The sequence below is a fragment of the Ostrinia nubilalis genome, chromosome 11 (assembly GCF_963855985.1).
Source record: "Ostrinia nubilalis chromosome 11, ilOstNubi1.1, whole genome shotgun sequence".
NCBI lineage: Eukaryota > Metazoa > Arthropoda > Insecta > Lepidoptera > Crambidae > Ostrinia > Ostrinia nubilalis.
This window is the reverse complement of record NC_087098.1, coordinates 5,298,946-5,320,251: the sequence shown is the minus strand read 5'-3', so window position 1 is coordinate 5,320,251 and position 21,306 is coordinate 5,298,946. Positions and strand designations below refer to the sequence as shown.

The following is a 21,306-nucleotide window of genomic DNA, read 5'->3' as shown; positions in this document are numbered from 1 at the left end:
ATTTAACCACAGCTGTTTCGCAGTTTACACCCACATTACAATGATGGATATCGGTTTTTGATGGATTGATTGCCAGACTCGCGACGTCCACCTTCTGCTTATGGTCAGCGTTTATGATCAATGAAAAAACGACAACACTTCGAGGTTGATTTTATTAAGCCAATAAGGCGAAGTGACATACATTATATGGGCATATGATAATGCGCGCAAAAATGGTCGAGAATAAGTGTTGTAATTAAATTATCGACTGCTCGCTATGGTCGTGGATATTAAATAGTTTTATTAATTATGTATTAATATGTAATACATACGAATGGAGAATGCTACGTAATTTTATAGACTAGTTTTTACTACAGAATAAATGCTGATTAAATGCCAGATCTCTCGTAAAATGACCATAATAATTGGTGCATTTTACGACTTGGGACTGGACCACACACGAGCAGAGCGAAGTAGGGATAGCCAAGCGAAATGGAATACAAATACATTAACTTATGAGGTCCGGGCGCATATAACTTCAGGTTAGTGAACTGCCAGGTGCGCCAGTGGGCAAGGCGGGAGCATGCGGGCAGAAACGCGAGATATGTGCCCACCTGCCGTAGCCATGCCCATTCCAGGCTTTACCCACAACAGCCGGCCTGCTAAGACATTTTTTCCCTAAGAAGACAACAATAAATCTGCTACAATCTTGAATAAACGAAATAAGCCTAAAAAGTCCAACGTGAAACATATGTTGTCAAGGACCCGAGATATTTTCGTCAGTATACTAATTACAAAGTCACGTTTTAGAATACACATGATCTTATCTAACTAGACAGAGTTAGGTGCTTACATAAACCATCAGAGAACGCTTTTTTGTGAATACATCCGTCGAAAAAGGTTGTTTATTTCACATACCTCTTACTCGACAAAACAGGTTACGATAACCAGTTCGTGTCTGCTATTCTTGACAGCTTCATAAATATTCAGCGGATAAATATTTGACCTTTGGATCGAAGTAAAGGTTTCCATTTTAGTTGGGCCGTTTATTTTGTGGCTAAAATATTTTGATTGCCGTCATCATAACCTTCGCGAATTTTTTTATAAATGTTATTGTGATCATTCTAAAAATAATGTCTTGTCATGTTCTTTAAAAATATGTTTATTAGCATTTAATTAACTAGTTAACACAAAAACATTTACTGGCTATTATTGATTCACAAAATGAGCATACCGTATTAAGTATGTTTTTGTGATGTTTTTAACAAGTACGTGAATTTCATCATCATCATCATCATCATGTCAGCCATAGGACGTCCACTGCTGAACATAGGCCTTCCCTAATGCTTTCCACGTTGATCGATTGGTAGCGGCCTGCATCCAGCGCTTCCCTGCTACCTTTACGATGTCGTCGAGATCGAATCAGAAATGAGGAAATCCGTAAACGAACTAAAGTCGCTGACATAGCCCGACGGATTAGCAAGCTGAAGTGGCAATGGGCAGGGCACATAGTGCGCAGAACTGACGGCCGATGGGGCAGCAAGGTTCTGGAATGGAGGCCGCGTACCGGAAGGCGCAGCGTGGGACGTCCACCTACAAGGTGGACCGACGACGTGAATTTATTGTTAGATTACTCAAAAATACACTTAAATAAAAACTTTTTATCCTATGTCTGCACAATATTTGAATAACTTGAAAATGCGCATACATTTTAATAACAAAATTGTTGGACCCCATTTTATTTTGAATGATTTATCTGAAAATGTTTCTCTTTTTGTTGCAGGCTCGTCCCCTGAGAGTGAATCCGGCGACATTAACAAAAAAGGTAAATTGTTTACACGTTTCACTGCAGTCTTTATTCATTTATGTATCTAGGGGATGTTTCATATTGATCGAGCTGCTGTCGATTGTAAAACCAAATCGCCGAGTGCCGTCACAGTTAACGCAACTAATGTTTTTAAAGATGCGCCTAAAGTGTGTGCTACACTTGATTTGTCATATTATTTTCTTGAAACTGTTCGCCACAAAAATTATGAAGATACGTTTGAGTCTGCAATTTTGTTTCTCTCTAAACAAAAACGCATCGTAAATGATTGTTATCAAACTTTAATCTTTCGATAGATCTCGAGCTCTTGTGTTGAGCTGATACATTAATAATGTACTTATTAATAGGTTCGGCATCGGCTTACATGCAACAGGATAATTTATGTAAGCCGCTATAACTACAAGTCGGTATTATGATAATAAATTGCCGTCAGCATCAAAGCCTTTATGTATAGCGTCATAAACGTGTTTGTGTGATCGAGATCGCTGATTTCACATTCAAATGATATCTTTGTTTGTCCAAACTCATCTGCGTATGGATGGGCCACTTATGCGCACCCGTCGGTTTGAGCAGAGGCCACTGCGGACGACAAATACATTTGTTATTATTATTTCAAAATTTAAAATTCAATCCAGTATCCGAGTAACGGGGTCATGTCGTTTTCGATAGATGGTTCTACATAATTCTGTATTCGGGCTACTGTTTCAGGTATGTAAATCAATCTTATTATGTACTGTGCAACGGTACATGTCTAATCGTTATTTATGTTATTCCTGTATAATGGAATCCGAGTCTTTGTGAGCAGTGTAGCCGGGAATGGGTTAAAACAACACGCTCCTTCCCCCGGTCGTTAAAGGCCGCCACACACGAGGTGTCAGTGCCACCCTCGCTGTGGTATAGCTTTATTTTCTTTTCCCCATGTTCGCCGCACCTTTACAAACTCCAACATAATAAAGTACACAATGTTATTCGAAATCGAGCGTTAAGTTTTGTTTGTTGTGTGTCAAAGCCGACCTTTGTACTTGAAATCTCATTACTCTCTTTATTTATAGTATCAGCTTTATTAATGCTTTGTTTATTCAATGTTGTTAATATAATTGGAAGTAAAAAACTTACCGTTGGCCTTTTAAAAGATTGCGATTTAAATTACTTCTCATTAAAGAAACAGGATTAACTTGATTTCTGATATGTTTTTAAAATGCCATTTACGAGTCTATCGAATCGACGATATCGTTTCCACGAATCCGTTTCAATGCTTATTGATATCTGCTATAAATAACAAGAAAAAACGAATGCCGGTCCAGTAATAAGCTCCGCGTGCGTCATCTCGAATCTCATGTAGATAATTAAATGAATATTCGTGGCACGAATTGCTCCGAAAACATTTTAAAAGTCGGAGAACCGGTCTCTCGATATTTGTCCATGTTTAGCTCACGATTACTGGCTGTTATGGCCCGTACTATACGGACCTGTATTTATAAACACCTGCTTTATATGCGTGAGTGATCGCGTCCGACGGATATGATTAATCCAGTATCCAGTACAAGAATTTTATTGCTTCGGCCGATATGATAGGGCGATTATTTATAATGATGACGCAGCCGACTGTGATGGCGAAATGTGGTAATTATCGGCCATAGATAGTGACGACCATCGTCGCCGCGGTACGCCCGAGGGAAAGGGTAATTGACGTTAATTGCCCGGGGCAATGATGCAGGCAAATAATGGTTCTGATCACCCAGAGATACTCTACTTCCTGAGTGGCTTGTTTTGACGTCTCGAGTGATTCTCAGCTTTCTATTTCAACATTGACACTGACGGGCGTTAATAGAACTAGCGGGCTAAAAAAACTGTTGAACAATACTGCAGCCCGCGGAGGTCAGGCGAGCTAGACCGCTGTCCGCACCTCGCACCAGAAAGTCGCGGTGAAAGTATTTGCCCGTCTAATTCGTCGGGTTGAATTATTAACCGCGTTTCATAACACGACTCGTAACGAAACCGGTTCTTGTAGACACGATAATCTTTTCAACATTACGATGAAACTGAGCCGAGAATAATAATAATGTTAATGTATGTGAGATTTGTAGGGCACGGTCCATTGTTGTCGGCGACCGTTGGGACGAGGGTCCCGGGAGGCCATTAGGGCTTTGAATGTATTCGGGCCACCTCGCCCTTTGAAAACTTATTGCTGTCCTCTGTTACCTGTTTTGACTGATGTCGGCTACAATAGCTCACGAGAAAATATTGAGAGACTGAAGCTATTAAACAAATGGCCAATTATTTAACTAAGGTTATGGTTACTTTACGTTGAACATATCTTTTAGTTTATTTAGACGGCTGTCTTCTATTGTATTTCCGAGGCAATTATTATTAAAAACTGACATAAATATAATTCAACAATTGCTTTGTAAATAACTTGGTGTTTTAATGAGTAATGTAATGAGCGTTCGGTTCGATGCGAATGCAGCTTGGACATTACTTTAGCTGCGTTTTGCAATGGGTGCATTAATGAGCCCGCATCTTAAGGGTCATCGCCCTGCTGTTAGTTAGATACGCAACACTTCTATTAAATAGCTCAATTTATTAACCTTTCTACATCATAAAATATGTATTTCACCTACATTTATGAAACTATTTCGCGACATTTTACGAGTAGTACCTAGACAATTATAAAATTTAATACTATTGTTACTTTATGCCTACAGTTTCGTAGAACAAATACCGTTGTGAATTTCATTATCCTCAATAATTATACAAGTGTCGTTGATAATTCTGTCCATAGGCATGTTTGTCTGCACCAATATGTGAACATATGGCGGTGTGTTTACTTAAATTAATGTAAATTAAATTGGCCCGCATGTCATTCTTGTTAAAGCGCGCCAGCGTGCAGCGCAGCGTTCCTTTATGGCGTGGCAGCTAATGCCCGAGTTTCACATACATCGGCCCCGGCAACCGGCAACCGGTTGTGGTCATAACATGCAATTTTGCACGCACGACTTTCTATCCTTCGCTTCGATCGAGTCTGCTGTCTTTGGATACGATAACAACATCCACTTCATTACTGTTCCGCTCCATATATTCGATGTTACTATAAAATAATATCAAAACATTTTTATAAAACTGTGCCACAAACATGTGAACAATGCTCCTCCAGTAACCTCGTTTGTCATTTAACTTCGTTACAGTTGCGTTTAATAATACTTTTGATGACGTCAACCTTTAAATTGAAATATGAACATCTGTTTTATTGTGAAGCGAATAAGCGACTCTACATCCACACCGAAGAATGAGTGGAGACGATTTACGTGAATATACAATCGGACAAAAGAACATAGTACCTACATGATACGAACATGTGACTGAATGGTAATTGTATGATAATGCCTTGTTGTGAGTCGAATCGAATATTTAACGACGAACAAGGAGAAAACAAGCGCGATATTAGACACAAAGTTAACGTATAATCTCTACATTTATTTTGAAATATTTTGACGATACACAGACTGATAATATCATTATTGTGTTGATAACAATTCGATTGCAAAAATTCCGTCGGCAAGGTCAGAGATAAAAGTGCAATCTTATCATCGTATGTTTATGGCATCACGAGGCGAGTGATCATTCTGTTATTTATCTTATTTCCTTAATCCATGACCTTTGTGTGAATGCTATCTGTCATGAGGATTCGTGGTTGTCTGGTCCGGTCCCAGGGTCAGAGAGGCGCAGCCAGCCGCCACCTGCGGCGACCGGTCGAGCGGGTTCGCGGTCTGCTGGCGTCCGCGTCGTGTAGTTATGAAACGTTATTTATCGCTGTCATGATTTTATTTTACTTCTTGCGCAATAATTGCTGGGACGGCCGCCGCGGCGACGGACCCCGCCCCGCAGTAATAAGAGCCCCAGTGCGGGATCAACGTTTTATTTAACTTTAATGATACACATCTCTTTCATACCCTCTGAGTGGCAGTAAAAACTGGACCTTATTACTGCCGCTTTATTATGGCCTAGGTGCGTCTCATTACAAGCCACTTTATTACCGAGCGGGCTTTAAATTTCAATAACAACGTCGTGGGATTTTCGAAAACAATGTCATTTTTTCTCAACTCATTTTAAATACTTAAATACTATTTAATAAACGTGAAAGGTCACGCCGGTATTCACAAAATTCTTTGCATGTGATTGCATATTACATGTTGCCAATCAACTTTACAATGCACTTATCAAAAGGCGAATTCAACAGTTTGGTAATTTTGTCAGTAATATGTTAAATGTCAGGTTAATGTTAAGTTTATTTCGGCCATTTGTGTCGGCTAGACGGCTCTCACTCACGTAATCTATTAATTCGATTTCAGCAAGCAACCGTTTAAAAAAATAATGCTGCTTTTTTAACGTCTTTGTAAAAAATTCGAGTTAAGTTGTATTAATTCAGTGCATCACTGCAGTCTTAATAAAATAACGTGACGGTATACTAAATTAGCAGTAAGAATTTCTTACTTAATTAATCGTAAACAAGACATTTGGCATTGAACGTATCAATAGCCAATTTACTTGATTTAGTAATGCAATTTGCAATATCCGCTTCACAAAAATCATGTCCCATAATCTCTGTCGACCCCAATGTGAGCACATTGAACTCTCTATTTTTTATAACTTGGCAGCGTACTGCTGTGCGCGCTGTGACATGCTGGTGACGTGACGTTTTGTGGATCTGCGAGCGCTCTATTGTATTCAGCACAATAGCGGATGATTGACGGATTCTTGCCTAGTCACAGTTGCAGTTTTCGCAGAATCTGTAACCATTGCGCAGAAAGAGAAAGCGACCTACCTATTTATACGTAAAGCTATAATTGCGTCTGTAAACAACCCGATATAGCCACAAACGAAACATGGACATAAAAGTACGTGATACCAAACTATACCCTTAATTGGGCACCTTTTATTTGTGTGATGTCAATCCAAATTCCATATTAAGTTGGTCGATAAAATCGAATCGAATGTCTCTCCAAGACTCCAAGATGGCCGTGGTCGGTCCAGCGAGCCGTCACGATCCGAGCGCTGGTGTAGGCGGCTACTTTCTCCTAACGGGACTTCCCGCCCGCCCGCGCGCCGCTGCCACCGTCTGCGCTCGCGCCGATTACGATTACGACATCCATTTTGAATTTTATTATCTGCGGAATCTCCATGATATCCAAGTTGTGAAATAATCTCTGCCACCGCAAATACGCGATAATAACAACTTTGATTGAAACAGTTTTTGCCGTTGCAAACTTTAGTGAATTAATTTGTCGTTAACTAAATTATTGCGGCGTTTCCCTAATGGCTTACCCTTTGCTACAACACACCTTCAGAAGTTTATTGCGGTACACGCTGCACTAATGAGAGTTGCTAACAGTGCGGTAGTTTATGGGTATTGTCCTATATAGTGGGAGTGCTTAGTGGGGGCAGCGTTCAAACTGGTGTGCAACATGCAAGGGAATGTAACAGGAACTTTCGTGAGGGCAGACGAGTTCGTCTCGCCCCGGGGGATCACGAGTCAAAGGCCACGACTCGCGATCTCTGCCTCTCTGACATTACCGGTCCTACCTGGCGGCATTCTGGCGGGCTCACTTCTACTCGTTATTGACGAGTTACTTTACCAACTCGCCTCGCTACATATAGGTAACGTCTTGACTGCAATAAATGCCAAGACAACTTTTTGCTCCCTCTGTCAATGAACGGCAGGCATTTCGAACGCAAAATATAAGGCCGATTGCCCAATTATTAGTAAATGCATGAGTAATGTTGATGAAATCTTAAAATAGCCCAAAGCATGTTTCTCGTGAACCGACTATTTCAAATATTTGTGCTTCCTGCTTATAAATACTGCTAGACTACTAAAAGTAAATGAGCTGCCAACTGGTATTTTCAGTGAACGTGATTAATTTATAACTTGGCCGAAGTAATGACTCCTTGTTTTAGTTCGGGAGATTTACGTGCATTATCAAAGAATACAGAGAAAAATGTGTACATTAGCTAATTCATGCAATATTTAAACCATCTGCAGTTTGCCAAGATGATTCATAGTCAGCGCGATCGTCCGAGCGTCAAAGTTACAAGTGACACTTCACCCCGCTTTCCCCCTGTAGAAAAGTGCCTGGCAGCGATCCAGAATGTTCCGATCTTCCTAGAACTGCATCGATTCGCACTCAACTATTTGTGTACTACACCGCGCCAACTTGTTAATTACGGTCGCAGACGGCTTTGTAATCCAGTTGTTTAATGTTATCCGCAATGATCAATGATTATCAGACTGTACGAGCTCTACAGCTGTACGTATAAGTCTCTTAGTAGAGACAGGTTGATAAGCCTCGCTATGTACGCTTAGTTCTTTGAACGTCACGATTGTATTGATTTCCTTTCTAATAAAAAAGGCATTGTCCGTTTGAAAGCTCGCGGGCACAAAGCGTGAAGTACAAAAAGCTACTGCACAAAAAGGCTGTGTATGATGTGTATCGGTGCGGTTGCGCTGTGCGCACGACTCGCATTATGCCGCGTGGAAACGCACATGCACGGCAGATGTTTAGGGTTCTTTTTTCAAATGTATTATTAAGACCCGCCCCCACCCCAGCCACCCCGCTGCGCAGTCACTGACCCCTTTCTGTCGTTCAGACACTGCTGACTTTGTTTTGACCTGTTTCAGCCATTCCGTCAACCGGTTTCAGATAAGCTCTATCGACATTTCCTTTATTTGAACTTTTCTGCTAAATCGGCGGGCTATTTAATGCGTATGTCGAATGCAGCTCGCGTGTGTGCTCAGTGATTTATATAAGAGCTCGAGCTATTAATATGACTTTGCGTTGTTCGAACACATGTTTCGCTTTCGAATGCTCTGAGGGTTGGGTTGATCACTCGGACGACTACCGAACAGGTTCCAAGGTTAACACGACAGCTGTCTTTTACAATCGGGTGTGGGGTTTGTTAACGCGTAGTTATTTTGAGTTCGAGCATTTTAACCTTGATCAGAATGAATGCCAACGTCAGTCGATATGACAACTATAAACATTTGTAGCATTCAATATCATTAATTATTATCCCAGCCTGTAAATGTTTCACAAAGTCTGGCACAAGAGTTGTGACCTCCGTTGCTACATTGTTACAGTCAAAATTGAAGTTGTGATTGATTGTATGATAATTTAGACCACCTGCGCAGAAAACTTAATTATTTTTTCATGGTAGAGTCAAGCTCCTAAATCAAACGTTCGTTATGCGCGCAATCTCCTCATTGATGACAAAAAAGCTACTTGTAATACAACTAATAATACCTGTGCGCAAGCCCAAATCCTCAAGTTCAATGCTCCAGTAATCGCCGGGCGTAGCAATCAAGAGCCGTCTCAATAAACGCAAAATAACAACTCGCCGCCGGCAAAAATGTCGAAATATTTACGAGATCCAAAACTTTTTGTTTCACTTTACATTTGTGGGGCGTAATGTGCAAAATTTGAGCACGCGAATATGCACTTTACTGCCGTCACAGACACTTGAATTTCGACCTTATTTGTTCAAGGTGCTTACTCAATTTTTTTCTGCGAGCTCACGATTCGACGAAACAAATCGTGCGTTGAGCGTTCCCCGTGAAACGTCTTTGGCAAAGCTATAAAGGAACTAGTAAAACTTGTATTGTGGTCTTTGTTTCTTTTTTTAACGTCTGAAGTGTTTTTTCTTTACCTTATATTTTAATGTTATAATCGAGACTTAAATACACGATTTATATACAGTAATAGTTGTCAGAGTCCATAACTTTTAATCATGTAAATTGGAAGAATATCTACGGAATGGCCTAAATTTTTAATAATAGATGCTTAATTGGAGTCTGGTGATTCGAAGAAGTCATTCAACTGGCTGCACTATGTAGGGAATTTTATTAACAAGGCGGCCACATTCCGAGAACCTGTTAAGAGCTCCTCGATCGGCGACTCAAAGGGTCTGCCTTCGGAGCAGGTAAAGGAAAATGTTCACGTTTTTGCCCTTTCATCCTCTTATACGATACTGTATAATTTATTCCCCTCCTCCCCACCCTCCCCTTCTGATATTCACACGGCTAAACTCATGGCTATTACATTCTTTAGTGTTTCATAAAATTGCTCGCATCAGCGAGGAAACGATTATGTAAATGCGTTTTTTCTTATAATATAACATTGATTAGTTATCACTTTCCCTATTCTAGTCATAAATAAATCACTGAATTTATCAGTTGGAAGCCGGACCGGATTGTATTTAGCAGTAGCAAGCGTCTCGCTCTCCCACGAATATAGTGTAGTCTTTAGAACCGGTAGGATTATCGATACCGGAGCTCTCGTTTCGCTTGAATTCTCTCGAGCCGGTCCAAGGGGAAACTAATTTGGCTTTTAAAAGCCTTTTTTTACGCTTTCAGTCAGCCTCATACAAGTTTATTTCATAACTGTAATGCAAAACTGATTTATGAATTCCGGGCTGACCTTCACGTTTTTGCGCTCATTTCAATACATTACAGGAGGGTTTGATTCATTTATGTTATGAATTAATAATATCCGCATTTGGTATTAGACAGAATAACTTACTTGAATTTCAAATAAGCATATTGGTAAGCGTCAGAATCTCTTATAATGTACGAGCTCGTATAATACTAAAATAAACTTGTCTTGTGTTGAGAGTAAGCGGAATGTAATGTGTAAATTGAGCCCATCTAAACACGTTATTAATTGTTAAACAGACTGTTAAGATTGTTTACTGACCGTAGCAGAATTTGCTCGGGGGAATGGCAAGGAAATATCGCTGTAGGTATTACCGCCGACCGAGCCAATCTCTTTTGGCACTGTGTTTACAAAATCTCGTGGAATTGAATCGAGTGTGCGCTAGTATTTGTAAACAGGCCGGCGCACGGTGGATCGAGCCCATACAAGGTGTTGGACATGGTGCTTTAAATGCAACTACTTAAAACAAGATTGATTTGCATATAAATTGAAAGATGAGACTTCATTCTATCAAATATCACTAATATCAAGTCATGATCTACTATCATAGTTATGTGGTGCGACCGTAAAGTGAACAAAGTCAAAATCATGGATTTTCTGACTTCTGTTTGTATTGTCAATTTATCCAATTTCGTTCACTGGTTTTATGTTATTACTTATTAATGTATTAGCTTATACCTTTATCTTAATCTGTGTGTTAAAATGAGTGCCTAAAAAACTTCTAGCTTGGCTATTTTGACGTATTTTTAAAAGGTATTTTTTTAAATGAAAACTGCGTGTTTTATTTGACATCTTGGGCGATCTTTAACAAACCATGAATGAGAGATGATAGATGACAACGTGGGCGATATTATTACTCAGTTTTTAGACCCTTATTCATCCCTATTTTCGAGAAAATCACAAAAAACTAAATAAAAGCGCCTCATTTTTCCGCATAGCAAAATTAACTTAGGTAAAATTCATTACACTAAAATAATGTCAGGTAAACCAAAGATGTTTATTTTGGTTTATGAGTTGTTTATCATGTGCAATTCAGTAAAAATACTCATTAAAATGAAAAACCTCAAGTCAAATAGAGATTTGTATGCATTATTAAAAACCACGATGAAAGATCGCGCTAGTTCTTTAGCTAGGATACTAGAGCTGTTTTCGCATACACTCTCTTCAGATAAACACAGGTAAGTACTAACGTAGTTAATAGGTACTTTATGAACATAAAGAAATACTATAAAACAGATATAGTAAAAAAATCATATTGTCATCATCTCAAAAGATTGTCGTTGAATTTAGTACATACCATACATACATTTTGTATGTATTTTTTTCTTAATTTATGATTGTGTTAGGTAGGTATTGAGTTACACATTTTATTTATCAGATAACTATAAAAAAAAAACAATAATTTCATTGACACTGTTTGTCGCAAGAAGAAGTAGTGTCATTATAATGAGAACCAGTTTTTAGCTACAAACGTAGATTGGCTTAGGCAATCTGTTGATTGGAGTCAGTTTTGTAGTCCGCTAAGTCCCTATAAAATTGCATTAGTATGTATCTAACAGCTAACAGAATATAAAATCAAGCTCGACAAAATCGAACAAAGTGATTGTGTGCAATGAAAAATCAGGCGTTTGCAAAAACATTTCTTTCATAATTTTAACACTTAATGAGAATAAATTTAGAGTATTGTTAGATTATGTATCTAACAGTTAACAGAATATGAAATCAAGCTCGACAAAATCGAACAAAGTGATTGTGTGCAATGAAAAATCAGGCGTTTACAAAAATATTTCTTTAATAATTTTAACACTTAATGAGAATAAATTTAGAGTATTGTTAGACTATGTTACTCTTTAAATATGGAAACAGACCAAAATGAGTGAGTATTTGCTTTTAATTGAACAATAAATACAAGATTTTCATCACTATATTTTAAGAATTTTTTTCACTTATATTAATTGCCATCTAATAAGTAAAATCTATCACATTAGAAAGATAAACTTGTCAACCTTACACTGTAAAAATTTGAAGTTACTACGTTGACGCAATCTCATTTTATTTTAAAAACACTGAGTAAGGAAGCGATGTCCAACGCTTTGTATGGGCTCGATCCAGTGTGCGGCGGGCGCTCCGTGCGTGGCTCCGAAAATACTTCAAACAGGAATTGAACCCACGCCAACTGGTGTGCGTAGACGGCGGCTCGCGCGCCCCTCGTAAACTTTTCACTATACGACATCTCATTTTATTCCCGTTCATATGTCTTTTATGTCGGTTAATTTATAGCCCGCCGCCAGCCGGGCTCGAGGTGACGCGGTCAACGGAATTGTATTGCAAATAAATAATCCTCAATTATGCTTTTGTTGACAATTTACATAATGAACCATTTTAAAAGAGCTTCCCTAATTTTCGAAGTATTTGTTTACGCATCTATTCGGCAGTGTTGTGTGGGACATTTCCTTTCATTGAGTTTCAATCAACACTGCAAAAGTTCAATTTGCATCATCTCTCCACATTTTATTGACCTTGTCGTGCTCCCCACCGCTGCGGATCGACAACAATGTGATGATGGATTGCGCAACACTATTTGCACAACTGACTCTATCCCACGTAAGACAAACTTAGCGCTTTGGTAATTCAGTATTGTTTTCATAGCAAATATTTATTGTACACTGCCCGTGTTCATCGTATTCCTAGAACGTGGAACATAACACCGTGCGTCATAAATAAATAACCCACAATTCTAAACCATTATTACTAGCCTTAATAATCGAAGAACTTGTATAGTTCTGAATATTCAACTGATTAAATACAAGTTTAATTGTGTCATCATATTCATTTCTCACCTTCACGTGCCCTTCAAAAGTTTCCTCTGAAAGGCATGAAATAAATAACCGTTGAATTCTCAATAAGAAAATTCTAACAATTCACGGATACCAAAGTCATAAATATCAAGTCACTGAACATGTAGGAATTAGCATTTAGAATTTTAGATAGCTTCTTGTTTGCATTAACAGCGCCAATGAAAACAGTTTGACGTGCCTACTCGAATGCAGAACATTTTGTCGCTTTCTGAGCTCGGATTTATCCACCTCGGAGTGACCCAAATCAGTCTATCGATTATGAGATCTGTTGCATGTTGCAACGTAACATAAGTTTTAGAGCCGACTTAAATTTACATCGTTCTGAAACGAGCGTATGTGGGGCACATGTGCGCGCGTCGATTTCACAGTTTACCCGTTTATTTCCATCGCTCTCTCACCTATGCGACTCCTACTCGCCAGGAAAAGAAACAGGATGAGTGGTAAACTTAAACCGCTATTGCGCCATATTGCTGACTAGATAGATATTTACACGATTGTTTATCAATTCAGATTCTTACGTTTCACTCGGTGTTTGTTTGTCTGCGCTTACCTCCGCATTTCTTATAATGATTTCATAAGCAAAACCACATATGCGAGACATTCTAAAATTAATGAAAAGCATTGCTAATGCATTGTTTCTGCGCGGTGTCGTGTAACCGGTTCTCGGTTCGTCACGCGTGTCGGTTCGAGGAAACCAACAGTTGTTTCCATCGACATTCTTCGCACGCCCACCGGCACAATGTCAGTGAGAACCGAACGACCCCATCTCAATTTTCTATTGTGCACGCTCCGCGCCTTCCCTCGCGGTGTTGCTAGGCAACACAAGTGAAAACGCGCCGTTTTAATTGGCATTGGCTGTTATTGCCTTCAAAACCTCAACGATCACTTTCCTCGCTTGCTACACTGATAAAAACACGACCTCTTTCAGACGGGCCGTCTTCAAGGCTTCAAACGGAGCGCGTCGGCCGCGGTATCACTATTGCTGTGTATAATTTATTTGTTGTGCGGCGGATGCGAGCCTGTGTACGAGAATATCCGGCGCAACCCGAAAGAAGGTTATTCGCGTTTACACAACCGAGAAACGTATACAAAGAAAGAGTTAAACGTACGCTTCGGACATTAATCAACGTTGTCGGTAACCGTAACCGTCTCCGGGGGATTAGCCGTCGAGATATTCTATTCTTCGGTCGTAATTAATAGCTTTTGGCAAGTGAGCGCGGTCGGGCACAGAATAGGATTCGTGCCGCGCCGGCGCAGTTGCGTACTTATGTAATTAATCCAAAAACAATGCGACTATATAGAAATCGTTCATTGCACGTAACTGTATCTATGTTCGCTAATGCGGCATGTACATAATATGCGACCCACGCTCGTGTAATGCGGGCCAACGGCCTCTTGACGAGCTAGGTGTCGAGATGGGCGGCGCGGATACACGGCGAACGAGCGATTCGGAACAACGCCGACACAACAATATGAATAATAGTTCCAGCCGGAGCGTGGGCAGCCTGTCGAACAGTTCAACTTTCTGTCTGACCGTACAAAAGTGCTCAAACTCGAATGCGCACTAGGCAGTAGCTTCCCGCACCGCGCACTGCCTCGACTCGAGTCAAGAACCTCGACATTTAATTAGGTATGAGTTATGAACGCCTACAGCGGCTGAGGCAATGACTTCTGGCTTTTTGATTCATTAGCATGAAATTACACGTCTCGATGTTGTTTCATAAATACACACGTCGAGTTTCGCAATATAAAAACAATGTCTAATCGATTTAAGTTGATCGTGTGATAAGTAGGTCTATTAAATGAGAAGGAGTTCCGAGCTTAATTTAATCGATTTCCTGACGACTTTCAATTCTGAACGGTATTGAATGATTTTACTGCGACATAGGCGATCCCGGTTAGGCGGATGTGCGTTAATTAAAGCGGTTGTTAACCGGTTTTGGGCGGTTAGAGGGACTGGTCGCAGGAGTCGTAAATCAAACCGCTAACGTACATTATCTGCTGAACAGTTACGGATGAGGCTTCGTGTTTCTGAATTAATTACACAAACTTGATCAATCGTTTGACAAGCCCGCGCTTCTCACGGGAGCTCTACCAACTCGAGCACGTTGCATACGAGAGTACCAAAAGCCGTACTTAATGTGCTTCTGCGTTAAATTGAATTGAAAGTGATAATAAACTTTGTTTCGTTTAATTAATTAGTTAATTAATAATAACGACTTATTTTTGCTATAATACATAATACATTCTTTTCGTATCTACGAGTAAGGTAATTTACTTGGGCATCATTAGTTCAAGCCATATTAATATGATGTGTCATCGCGATTGCTTTCCTGTTTGGTATTTTGTCGGTTGCTTGATTTTGCGAGAATAACATGTGGTTTATTGGCAAGTTGGTTTTCCTTACTTGGCTTTTAATCATGTGATATAAGAGCGTTATTGTTCCACGTCATATCACTACTTGAGTTACCTTATTGCATACTTGATTAGGCACTCTAAATACCTTTTGAGACTGGCAATTACTGACTAATAAAATATTTTTCTTTATCAACAAACCATTTAGTTGCGTAAGAACTAGTTAATTTGAGATTAAACAAACAGAGCACCTACTTTACAATAATGGAAACGAACTTAATTAGTAAAATCATTAAGATGTTATGCTGCACGTTAACTCTCTACTGGAGCTAATATGAATAATTCATTTTTCTATACAACTGGTTTCAATGCATAGAATTACATAATTTAATGTTATTATGTAGATACGAATAATTTAAAGATAATTTCCTTATGCTAATTTAACTCCACGAAATATCACTTCCCATAGGAAAAGCTTTCAGTGACAAAGCGATTATCTTGTGTATAGCCGCGAACAATTGCTATTATTAAATGAGACGTAGGTATATTATGTAATTAGGTAAATTGTTATGTAAAAGGTTATATCAATATCATAAGACATTAATCACATTAGCCTAACAAATGTATGACGCAAATGGGATTTTATCCTCGTGATACTCCAAGCTTTAGTATGCAAACTATTTGTAGAGGCAGAGAACTTGTAGAACCTTATAAAAACATGCCAAGGAGGAAAATGACCTGATTTTATCGAGTACTATAAATACCAACATTTATCTACAAGGATGTTGTACTAACCTAATTGGCAATTGCTTATTTCAATGAAAATAATAATTCAACAAGCTCTATCAGGCGATATTTTGTTAACCTATATTTTCGTCTATAAATAACTGTAATCATAACGAATTATAGATATTTGCGAATTCAAAGTTCCCAATTTAGATATAGAGATAACTAGCAACTCTACATTTTAATTATGTTTCTGAAATGTTAGATTTAAAACAGAATTGCTGGAAACCGAAAGCTCAAAGGAAGGAAAATTAATAAATTGTTTGTTTATTTACTCTAAATAAGTACTTATTTGCCAGTTTTAGTAAAATTACTCAAACAATATTATATTAATTATTCATTCCAGCATTACTCATGTTCTGGTAAATTATAATTTGTAGAGAATTATATGTTTAAATACTTACGAGTAGGTTATGTGCTCTCAATGTAATCTAGGTAATTGTACAGTAATGAACTCTTTTTAATGACAAATATACTGATTATAGATATTATTATTAAGAGAAACAAGAGAAAGAATCAAACCATTTATGAGTATAATTCGCAAGTCGTGCGCTAATATTCCGCACAAAGAAAAACAAACCCGAATTCATACGTAACAAAGGCCACAAAAGTTTCACCGAACTCGGTAGCAGAGGTGTTGATTACGATTATATGGAAGTTGAGAAAGTAAACGCCGAACGCGTCCGCTGAATAACCAAGTGGTCGTTGTCGCGGCGCTTGCGCAACCAATCGTCTATGGGTGATTATGAGCGCGGACGTCACGCGCCGGCTCCACACAGAGACCGTGGCCAACTTGCCAGAGCTCCCCTGCCCACCGCAGCCCCGACAATCCTCACTCACGGAAACCGCCTATAAAACTATCACAGCTCTCATTTAACTGGACACTAAGTGACCATTTTACTAACATCCAATAAAAGCGCGAACAACGGAGTCATTGGAACGTGAAAACGAAACTATCACGATAAACTACAGCACTGTGATTGTAAAGGAATGCCATTATGCTGCTGCTACTCCACTTACCGCTTTGGCCTACATAGAACGTGTCGATTTTCGCCTGATAACGTTGGCCTTGCAGTTTAACTGAACTGGCATTTAAATTGGCATACGTCGAATTTAAGCCGAGCAATTCATTTTACCTAACCGGTTCGTAAATAATGATTTTAATGCAACGGCCGATTACTCGAGTGATTCGTTACAAAGGGTCCCATGTCAATGAGTCATGGCGAGTGACAATTCGCGTTCCGTTCTCAATTATTATTTTTGCAACTCCCATTTCAATATCTAATTAATCACACACAATGGTGTTATGATTCCCTTAGGCACTAGGACTTTCGACAATGATGACCAAAGAGTGGAAATGATTTAATTAATAAAATTTAAGTGACATCGGAACCCTCAAAAATTCATCCGTTGCCAAAGAACTCGTTTTCAAAAGTGGTTCTGTTAAGGATGTTTTGAATAAAAACGTTATGCTAAATTGTATGTTCTTGGAACAAGTTTATCTGGATTCCCGAAAATCTGCCTGCATAATTTTGTCATTTGCGTACTGCAGTGTTTTGGACGTTTGCAATAACGGAGACAACGGAGATGTGAGATGTGAGTTGAAATTGCATGCACCGAGAGCCAGCTCGGAACTAAATTAAAGATTCTGCAAACAGAAATTTGTAGGTACTCGTACCTTCCAGTGGTTGGATATTCGTTTAATTACTTGTGCGAACAAAGGCAGCGGCCATGAGACGACAAATCGCTCATATAAGAATAATAACTTGTTCGCCCTCGGCAGTGGGTAGCTCTATCTTTACATCAGTGTTTTTTATGCGTGAATAATGGAAGGGTGAGTCCGGGCCCGTCTCAGCCCTTTGTGTCATCGTGGAGAAGGGTTGACGCCTCATACCTATATGCTGACCTGTTTGCGGATATTTCGCTCTCAATCTGGTCTAAAAATAATTCATGAATATTTTACTCGTGCATACCTCAAAATACTTTTTTTATTTCTAACCTTAATGACCTAGTAAGAAGAAGCAGCGCTATAAAAACACTGTTTATTTACAGCTTAATTTTCCATAAGTTTCCATGATTATGAAGTACCTACTTAGGTACAGAATAGAATTAGTCGTCCCTATTTTAGTAATAGCCCTTATCATTCAAGTAGTATTAATGTTTAATGTAAATTGATGAATTGGTAGTTCAGTAATAGTTAGCGGTTTATAAAACATATTAATATTAATAAACGGAATGCGTAGCCTACCAAATTAGGCAATGTTTTGATGGCGAAACGTCGGCGTTTAAATTAGACACTTGTTTGGTTTGATTAGTTATGGCAGTTTCAAATTTCCAAGTCAATAGGTTTCTAATGATTTCAAGTTGTGTAGTAAAGCGATAATGAACAGGTTTTAACGAAGAGTCATTAAAGTAGCAATAATAAAGGTTAATGTAGAGTTCTTAAAACAACCTGTAATAATAGTTTCTGAAGAGAGAAGACTATTTATAACCAGTACAGCTAGAAGACGCAACAATACCCAGATATCTTTAGAATTCAACCTTTTTAGCGTCAAAAAAAATCAGAAAAACTGTTTAGCCCTACCTACATTATCTGCCCACATTTTTTCCAACGAACATCGGGCATTGTGTCGCATGAATGAAATCAGCTGCTCGAGGGTTGTTCTATGGGAACACAGACAGGGTGTTGTCGGCCCGTTGCCCCGGCAACCGCCCGGGCGAGCTCCGTTATTAGAGCCAAGACGATCAAAGGCCGGATTAGTAGTATAATTTAATAAGATAATACGGTTATACGCTAACACAACGAGGACCCTTCCTGCTTCTTGTTATTTGATTTATCTCTGTGCTGTTAATGAAGGAAAAATTACAATGTCAAGGATTTATGCTCGTTATTTGAAGTTGATAAGGTCTGTTCTCCTTTGTCTATGCTCGACCATATTTTCAAGTATCGATTTTTAAACTTAAGTATAGAATCTATTTTTGAAAATGGCCTAGAGCTAGACTGATATTTTAGTGCCATTTTATAGTTATGACTAATATTAACCTAACTGATAACTAGAAACGAGAATAATATACTTATTTAGATGGAACAAATAACAGGTTTCCTAATTTTACTGCTCATTTAAATACTCTTTAGATATTAGCCTAATTAATATTCTAATTAGTTAATGGACCCATTATTATAGGTATCTTCATTTTGTGACATATTATTAGTTTAGGATTGTCTTTGTTTATCTCGTATCAGTGCCCTCGAAGTGGAGCACACGATAAGTATTACCAACGTTGTTATCACTAAGATAACGGCGAATATTAACGTTATCACGTTGAGATAAGACAAGTTTGATTTCAAATGACTCAAGTTGAATAACTATTACAATTACAACAAAACATACAATAATAGTTGTTATTCTTTCAAATTAAACATTATTAAGTGTCGTTTTATGTAGAGTTATTGTCTAAAACATTATTAATTAATATCATTTTTAGTTTTCATGGAACTGTCAGTTTCACAAAAGTCTTCCCAGAAATGTTCATTAATAAAGGTCTCTTGTAAACGTAAATGGAAAAATAAGGAAACATTTTACAGGGGATTTATCTCGATTCATGGGTGACGACGTAAACAGCCCGCGGCGGGTGCCCCCCCCCACCCCCACCCTCGCCCCTTAACCGAAACTGAATTGCTACGTTTCTTTTCATCACCCTTTTGCGATTCAAACGTTGCTGGAACGATATTTGTGAATTTAATTCGCTAGCTTTCAATCATTATGGGAATATAAAAATGTTTTTGATGTCTTGTTTATAAATAGTACTTTTACAGTACTATTTATTATATTATATTATGCCATAAGTTTATTGTTTCCTATTGATCATCTCTCGCTCTCTCTTCTGTCTATTCCCAAAATAACTCTACTCCACAACTTTATATTTACTCACATTTCTATAAAAATGTAAGCAAAATAGTGTGCTTATAAGAGTCTATTTATTTTGTACGCAAATGTTTGGTAACATTAATTTGTACAAATATAATTAACTGCCAACAGAACTACGCAATGTTATTGTTGAATGAATGATATTACGTAATGGAAGCAATATTTGTTTATATTTTGCAATTTTATGTACAAGTATTCCAGGTATCGAAACCAATTTATTTATGTTTACAATAATTCCCGTGGGATGATTCCAAAAGAAGCCTGCGTAGGCGCCAATCAAACTAAAACATAAGAAAAACCAACGGGTTTGTCTACCAGCCTTGGGAGTGTCTAGAGGTCACGTCATTACGTTCACTCACTCATCAATTTAATGATAATAAATATGTACATAATGTACATTATTTAAGAAAAGAAATGATGACAACCCAAAATCTCTATTCGGAGACTTTGAAAGGACTTCGCATTCAGCAATAGTGAAGCTGTTGAAGTGTTTTTGTGTCGTGAATAAGATGTAACGGTAAAGTCTAGCTAGATAACGACATTAACTGTATTGTACATTGTACTCGTGATGTACGAAGATCGACCGACTTCGATCAAATAGCTGGCTTTGATCGATCGCTGAGAGTAAGAGTAATGGTACTAAAATTCTTCAAATAAACATTTACATTCTCTTGCGTCAAATCAAATAAAAGATAAAGAATGTTTGAAAGATGTTAATACATTATTCCTTATCGTGACATATCAGATATAGATGGTACAAAAATAGACGTAACGAGATACAGACTATACAAATTGGTTCATGAATGGGTTTATTACCTCTTGGCAATCGATGGCTCGTGACGCGTAGCATTGACGCAAGTTGCCGAGCAACATACGCTAACAAGCGGATAATACTGCTGCATTCTTTCAAGCAACTTATTAGTTGCGTAATTGCACTTGCGAGGCTTCCTACCGGACATTAGATCCAATTACTTTGTAGCCGTTAGGCGAAACAAACGCGTTAATAATATGAATGCGGACCGGTTTCGAATCGCAACCTTTGTTGATCGTAACCGATCCTCCGAAGGTTCTCATGGCTGCATTAACAT

The 21,306-nt window shown here is 38.5% G+C and overlaps 1 protein-coding gene across 1 annotated transcript in view; it reads left to right on the top strand.

Moving 5' to 3' along the window:
- LOC135075973 (protein PRRC2A-like) overlaps positions 1-21,306 on the top strand; it is a 200,160-nt gene that overhangs the window by 146,901 nt on the left and 31,953 nt on the right. Inside the window, exon 8 of the mRNA XM_063970419.1 lies at positions 1,763-1,804. Coding sequence (XP_063826489.1) covers positions 1,763-1,804 — 42 coding nt within the window. The remainder of the gene's footprint in view (positions 1-1,762; positions 1,805-21,306) is intronic.